The sequence below is a fragment of the Citrus clementina genome, unplaced genomic scaffold (assembly GCF_000493195.1).
Source record: "Citrus clementina cultivar Clemenules unplaced genomic scaffold, Citrus_clementina_v1.0 scaffold_3, whole genome shotgun sequence".
NCBI lineage: Eukaryota > Viridiplantae > Streptophyta > Magnoliopsida > Sapindales > Rutaceae > Citrus > Citrus x clementina.
In genome coordinates, this window is record NW_006262339.1 from 3,598,664 (window position 1) to 3,606,235 (window position 7,572).

A 7,572-nucleotide genomic window follows, 5' to 3' on the forward strand; every position below is an offset into this window, starting at 1 on the left:
TTCTTATGCATTGTTGCAACACTTGAGCAACAAAATTTACAAAACACAAATTCATAATACTTTAAAAAAACGCTTTACTTGTTCTCTTGATAATTAATTATTTCAATGACATAACTGATATTATATATATTAAAAGGTACAGCATTATCAAACTTACTCCAAGTATCATATTGAAGCAACGTGTACATTTGATCAAAAGTCAAATTAATGGTGTCTTGCTAATATGAAAACATTGAAAAGGATTTAATCACAAATTGAGTTGAAATAATTTCTTAAAAGAAGGCGTTAAAATTATTTTAATAATTTAATTCTGTCAGTAGAAATATTGAATGTCACATGAAAAATAAAAAGTCTGCCGCATGCTCGAAATCTGTTTCTGTTCAAAGATGTGGAGGATCCAAAAATTATTTTTCATTTTTCCAATTGAACAAAACAAGCACCGGTATAAATAATGAATGGTAGATCAACCGAGCTTGGTGCAGCTTTGACAAGTGCAATTAATTAGAACACAGTTTCGTCCATTCCAGAAAATTCTTCTCCAGCTTGCACTGTCAATTATTTTGAAGCAACTGGAAATGGATGTAGAAGAAGAATCCAAATCTAGCCTTGAGTCACCTCTAATTCATCAAAGGCCGCTGCAGGATGATAAATGCATTGACAAAGCTGGGATGATAGTAGAGTTGAAGAGGCAAATGCAGTTGGCAGGACCTCTCGTTGTGGTTAGCTTCTTACAGTACAGCTTCCAAATGATATCAGTCATGTTTGTTGGCCATCTTGGTGACCTATCCCTTTCAAGTGCTTCCATGGCTACTTCCTTCGCTGGAGTAACTGGCTTCAGTTACATGGTATTTAATATTGCTTTTACTTTTCCTATCATTTTAATTTTATTTTTCCTATCGCTTTACTTAATCATATACTTGCGTATGCATTATATACATGTACCACCGTTTTAATTGTCTCTCAATTATTTGAGTCACGTCTAGTTACATTACTCTTTATGATCCTCAAAATCTTCAATATTTTTCCAGATTCTTATGAGTAATATGTATCTATACATTGGGAAAAAAATTAAGCTCTGATTTTACACAATAATTAAGTTGTAATTAGAGCCGGCTCAGGCTGCCAGGCTATACTTGATAGCTGACTTATATATGATTCCGGATGCTTCATCTAATTTATTTTTTTCCTATTAATCACCTCCCCTTGTAGCTAAATCAATGAGTCATAAACAAAAAAAAATCTCCGTGCCTCCACATGGAGATGAAAGTAACCAGTAGTAACAGTTGCAAATGATCGACCAATGCAGAAATAAATGCATGTGCACAGATCTAAGAATCGATAGAGCTTCGAAATTTGTACTACCACTTTTCACCAACAGTTGCAAATGACCAATGAATGCATATGCGTACATCTATGAGTTCGGTCAAGCTTCCAAATTTGCTCTTGCGCCGGTATATATACAGAAGGTTTTGGTACATATTTATGTCTAATTTTGTTCTCTAATTGTTATGAGTAGCTGGGAATGGGAAGTGCAGTGGAAACTTTCTGTGGACAGGCATTCGGAGCAAAACAGTATCGTATGATGGGGGTACACATGCTGAGAGCTATGCTTGTTCTTTCACTTTCAAGCATCCCCATAGCAGTCCTTTGGGCCTACACTGGGAAAATTTTCACAACCCTACGTCAAGATCCAGAAATTTCATTCCATGCAGGAATATATGCTCGGTGGTTGATCCCTAGTATCCTTCCTTATGGCCTTCTTCAGTGCCAACACAGATTCCTGCAAACCCAAAATAATATTTTGCCATTGATGTTAAGCACTGGAATTTCAACATTGGTTCATGTCCTTTCTTGTTGGACTTTAATTTTTGGATTTGGGTTTGGTAACAAAGGAGCTGCCTTGTCCAATGCCATCTCTTATTGGACAAATGTAATTATCTTGGCAATTTATATAAAGTTTTCCCCTAAATGTGAGAAAACTTGGACTGGTTTCTCCAAGGAGGCTCTGGAAAATCTCCGCAGCTTCCTTGGATTAGGAATTCCTTCAGCTCTTATGGTCTGGTGAGTTCTATTTAATTTCCTTACAGATAACTGTGAGCTTAATGAATTTATCGTCCAACAAATATTTATATATATATATATTTATATATATATATATATTAAATTTTATTGCTTCTGCATTGACATTAATTTATCAGCCTGGAATTTTCGTCATATGAGTTTTTGGTCCTGATGTCGGGTCTTCTTCCCAATCCCAAGCTAGAAACATCAGTGATGTCGATCAGGTTTGACATCTAATACGAAGTTACTTTAGCTCAAGTAACACAAGTTCGGCCTCCATTTCTGATTTTGAACAGCTTAATTACTCTGCAGCCTTAACACAATTTCAGTGGTCTTCAGAATCCCCTTTGGTTTTGGCAGTGCTGTAAGGTAGCTAGTTAGGTATGCCTTGTGAAAACTTAAAAAATAATTATCTGCTGTAACTGATATAGACTGTTTTTCACTCGCTTGCTTCCTTAAAGCACGAGAGTTTCAAATGAATTAGGTGCTGGAAGACCTTATGCTGCACGTCTTGCAGTACAAATTGTGATAATCTTGGCACTTACTGAGGGTGTATTGCTAAGCTCAATTGCAGTTGCAGCTCGGGGCATATGGGGCTATGTATACTCCAATGACATTGAAGTAATCAGATATATGGCTTCCATAATGCCAGTGCTTGCTCTATCCAACTTCATGGATGGAATCCAGGGTGTACTTTCAGGTTCAAGCTTCTTTTCCAAATAATTTAGTTACTTTCTCTTCCATGCCATGCCATTTTATAATCCTAAGATCATTAGAGATATATAAGTGATCTATTCAAACAATACCGTGATGTAGGTGTTGCTAGAGGGTGTGGTTGGCAGAAGCTCGGTGCATATGTGAATCTAGGAGCTTATTATCTTATAGGCCTTCCTTGTGCTGTATATTTGGCTTTTGTCTTCCAATTTGGGGCCAAGGTAAGAATTCAATAGACTTTTCAAAAGTAAAAATTGTCATGAATCAAGAATTACTCATTCCTAATTTTATATACGCAGGGACTTTGGATGGGGATCATATGTGGGAGTGGTCTCCAAGCATTTGTGCTTTTAGTCATTACTCTGCACACAAACTGGGAGCAAGAGGTAAACTAAAATTTAACCTTCAAAATTCAAATCCAGCAGTGTTATAATCTTTTCATTTAACTGTTACTTGCTTTGCTTGTGACAGGCAAACAAGGCCAAGGATAGAGTCTTTGCCTCCAGAATTCCAACTGAAATGCCATCATAAAGCTGTGTAATATGTAATTTGTTCTTTACTTAATAATGCGAGGGATTATTTCTAAGAAGTTTCCACCATTTAACATGCATGGTGCAGAAATCAGCTATCTTTGAGTTTCAACTTTTCATCTATACTTTACCTACATGGATAGAAACAGAATACCAGCAGCATCTTCTTAGTTTATTAGTTGATAATATCTTGATAGTTTCTGATTGTAACTACTGCAGGGCACTTTGATGGTCAACTCCGATATTATATATGAAATGATATAAAATAACAGGAAAGCCAGACCTTTCGTTTCACTAGAATTAGAAATTTTATCGCTCCATGTCGCAAAATCAACGTTATATCTGTGTTTTGGTGATGTAGGATAGGTTTAGAGTTTTAATTATATATACCTAGGTCTTCTGGATATTTACAAGTCAAAATTAGGTGCCTGGACTTGGTGAACTTGTTAAAAACCATTTTAATTACGTTGATTGCCAATGAAAGGAAAGGATTTTTTTGTACTTTTTACTAATCGGAAAAAGAATTGTACTCAATACACTAGTATAAGATATATATTGCATTTGCTCTAGTTCATGTGCTTTTAGTTTTAAGGATATAGATTTTATATACATATACATATAGATTATATATAGGACTGATGCAAATGGTTTCAGGCTTCTCAATAGGGATGGCAAAGAGGAGAGGAGGGGAGGGGACCAATCTCTCCGTACCCATCCCCGATATTTTGCGTATGTTCTCGTCCCCTCCCTGTCTCCGTCAGAATTATTTGAAAGAATCTTCATCCCCTCCCCGAATAATAACAGGGGATCCCTGAGGGTCCCCGATCCCCGAATAATTAATTTTTTTTTATTTTAAGTTAATCATATTAAAATAAAAAATTCAAATAAAAATAAAGTTTGAAATATATCTTACATTAATATCCATTATAAAAGTCACATACATTAAATTAGTAAGTAACACAGCATGCAAGGGATACAAACTTCTTTTACAAACTATCATGAACAAATTAATAGTCTAATAAAAAATTGTTACAAATAAAATCGAATTTAAATTCAAAATTAACTTTTTCAATGGTGGCGTGGACACTTTATAAATGTGGACTATTCTCTTTACAACATAATAGCTAAATCAGAGCAAATCAAGAGAAAATAGTATATTATATTATATTAGATATTAAAATTGTGATTCGCTGTGGGCAATTATAACATCTAAAAATAAATAAATAAAATAGATTCAAGTTTAAAATATTTAAAGAATATTAAAATTAAAAAATTTTGGGCTAATAGAATCTACTCGGTCTTTTTAATGTCCTAAATAAAAATTTAAGACTTTAATTAGTTAATTAGGCCTAAAAGTTTAATAATATAAATATTTTGATTTTTTTTATTTTTACCAATATTTACAATTTTATAATTTAAATTTTATTATTTATTTACTAGTAATTTTAAAAAATTAAAATGGGGAAATGGGTAGGGGATGAGGATTCCACCTCATCCCCATCCCCTCCCCGAATAAGAAATTGAGTAAAAAAATTTCTCCGTCCCTTCTCCGAATAAGAAATTGGGTATGAAATTATCCACATACTCTCTCCGAATAAGAAAAATCCCCGAAGGTACCCGTCCCCGTGGGGATTTTTGTCATCCCTACTTCCCAATCCCCAATAATATAACCAGCCAAATTCATAATATTTGTTTAATAAACCAAATAACTAACTGAAAATGGATCAAGAAGAATCCAAATCTAGTCCTAAGTCCCCTTTAATTGCTAACTCTGAAAAGCGTTTTAAATGCGGTAATATGACGTGGGAAGTATATAAAAACAAAATATATTAGAATTACAATATTTGAGTCAATTTAGTATTTTAATACAACGTTTGGTATGCATACCAAAAAAGGAAGAGGATGCTCAAAGACATAACATCTTCAAGATAAGATGAACAGTCAATAAGAGTTAAAAAAATATGATTACTGACAGTGGTAATAGTGAGAATATAGTTTCCAAAACCATGTTTGACAAGTTAAAATTCAAAAAACATTCTTCTTCATATTATATTGGATGGATAAAAGATGTTAGGGAGACTAAAGTAACAGAAAAATGCTACATTCCTTTCTCCATTAGAAGATATAAAGTATCTTGTATTGTGGCCGACATGAACGCTTGTCATTTACTACTTAGGAGACCCTAGCAGTTTAATCTTAATACAATATATTATGGGAAGGATAATATATATAAGTTCCACAAAAATAATATAAAAGTTATTTTTGCTCCAACAAAGTCAAAAGTCAAGGAACCTATCTTTTTGTATCAATGAAAGAAGATATTGGGCTTGAAAATTTTAAAATTACTGAAGATATATTGATTTAAGTAAAGAAAAAGATTTTATCCAAGATTTTGAAGTTGAAGATGGTAGTATGGAAAAGCAATCTCAACTAGCTTTATCATTGGAAGAAAAGAACGTTGCAAAGGCTTCTCTTGAAAAGATTTCAAATGAGCCTGAAGTTTTCAATAAAGAGGTACAATCTATTTTTTATTTGAGTTTTTATTTGTAACGATATGGTTGAAATTAAGCAAGAAGTTCAAGTTGAAGAGACATCAATTATTCTTAAAGATAATTTCTCCAAGATAATTCATATGATTATGCCTATATATATTGAAGTCATGAAAGATGTTCTTAAAGAAGATCTAGTTGAAAAAGTGGAATTCAATGGAGAGCACATTTAGCAAAGCATGAAGAACTACAAAAAAGATCTTCTACCATTTTTAGAAGAGTCATAACCAAAAGTTAGAAAAAAATGAAGTTTTGGTACTTTCAAGTTTCAAGAAATTGAAGTTTTGCAAGATTATTTATTCCTTCACTACAAGTTCCATTCTCTAGATAGTCTTTGATTTTAATAAAACTTAAGGTGAGTATCTTTCGAAGGGGAGGAGAGTGATGTAGGAAGTATATGAAAGTATATTATATTAGAAATTACAATCTTTGAGTCAATTTAGTACTTAGTATTTTATTAGAATTTATCTTGTTTAGTAAGTTTACTTTATTCATATTTTGTAATTCTATTATAGTTAAGATTTGAGATTGTTTCTTTTGTTTGAGAAGGACTAGAATTTAATACTTTTCAGACGTTTCATTAATAATATTTCATATTATTCATTTTTTAGTTTATCTAAGTCATTAATTCAATGTTTTCTTTTTTTGAGAGGTAATTTTTTTTTAAAAAAATACACTAGAACGAAATCTAGCATTACTTATACATTGTGTCATGATCACATCGATGGTGGTTGATAAAATGCATCAGCAAAGTGAAAATGATGACAGAGTTGAAGAACCAAATGAAACTGGTGTTTCAATGGTTACTTCATTAGAGTATAGCTTATAGATGATATCAATCATGTTTGTTGGTCAATCTCGGTGAGCCTTACCTCTCTTACTCGTCTTTCGATGGCTCTGTCATTAGTACGAATGAATCAATTGATTTGCAAGACTGGTTCACAAGTATTTATGTTTTTAGTCATTATAATGGGTCAAGCTATGTTGCAACAGAGGTATGGTACCACTGTTGCTTTCAGCCATTGGATCTTGCTAATACAACTGTGTAACTATAGATCTAATGGCTGGTTGCAACTGTGGTGTCATACCACTGTTGCAACATAGTTTTACCCCATTATAATATGCACAAATAGAGAGCAGAATTATAACACCTTAAAAATGCTAATTGCATATATAAATGACCTAATTGTGATTTGTTTTACTTTATGATGCTAAGGACATATCAATCAATAAAGAATATGATGTATTGAGATTGGAAATTTTAATGAGGTTAACATTAACTTTATTCAATGGATAAAATAATGATTGATTATTCAGACTATCCATAGCACTACCCACTACACTATTAGCCACAACAATTACCTACTTGAGTATCGTTATCATCACTAGAACTTGTACCTACAACATTACCTTTACCATACTAGATTGCGGGTTCTTTATCAATCATCAAACGATCAGACAACGCCACGGTATATAATCAAAGACCATGATCCAATTTGACTCGACATCCACATCATCAATTCTTATATTAAAATCATCATATATAGTCCTAGATTTTATTAAGATGCCCATAAAAATAACAAAAATCTAATAAGAATTCACAGATTATTCAGAAAATATAACCAATGACTGTAACATGGAATCGTATATTAAGTCATAGACGAAGCAATTTAGATACATCAACTTTTACCCGGATACATAGGAACTTGCCAATACAA

At 32.8% G+C, this 7,572-nt stretch overlaps 1 protein-coding gene across 2 annotated transcripts; it reads left to right on the top strand.

The window, feature by feature from the left end:
• The first annotated feature begins 575 nt into the window (after nucleotides 1–575).
• Nucleotides 576–3,599, top strand: LOC18049801 (protein DETOXIFICATION 16). 2 transcript variants are annotated; one of them, XM_006439855.2, is made up of 8 exons: nucleotides 576–845; nucleotides 1,517–2,061; nucleotides 2,199–2,285; nucleotides 2,374–2,430; nucleotides 2,523–2,761; nucleotides 2,878–2,996; nucleotides 3,075–3,161; nucleotides 3,247–3,599. In XM_006439855.2, the coding sequence occupies exons 1-8, from the start codon at nucleotides 576–578 to the stop codon at nucleotides 3,304–3,306; spliced, it is 1,464 nt and encodes a 487-aa protein (XP_006439918.2). In that variant the 3' UTR covers nucleotides 3,307–3,599. The 2 variants fall into 2 exon arrangements, with proteins under 2 accessions (XP_006439918.2, XP_024044889.1); XM_024189121.1 differs by lacking the exons at nucleotides 2,199–2,285; nucleotides 2,374–2,430 and having other exon boundaries at nucleotides 654–845.
• The last annotated feature ends 3,973 nt before the right edge of the window (nucleotides 3,600–7,572 follow it).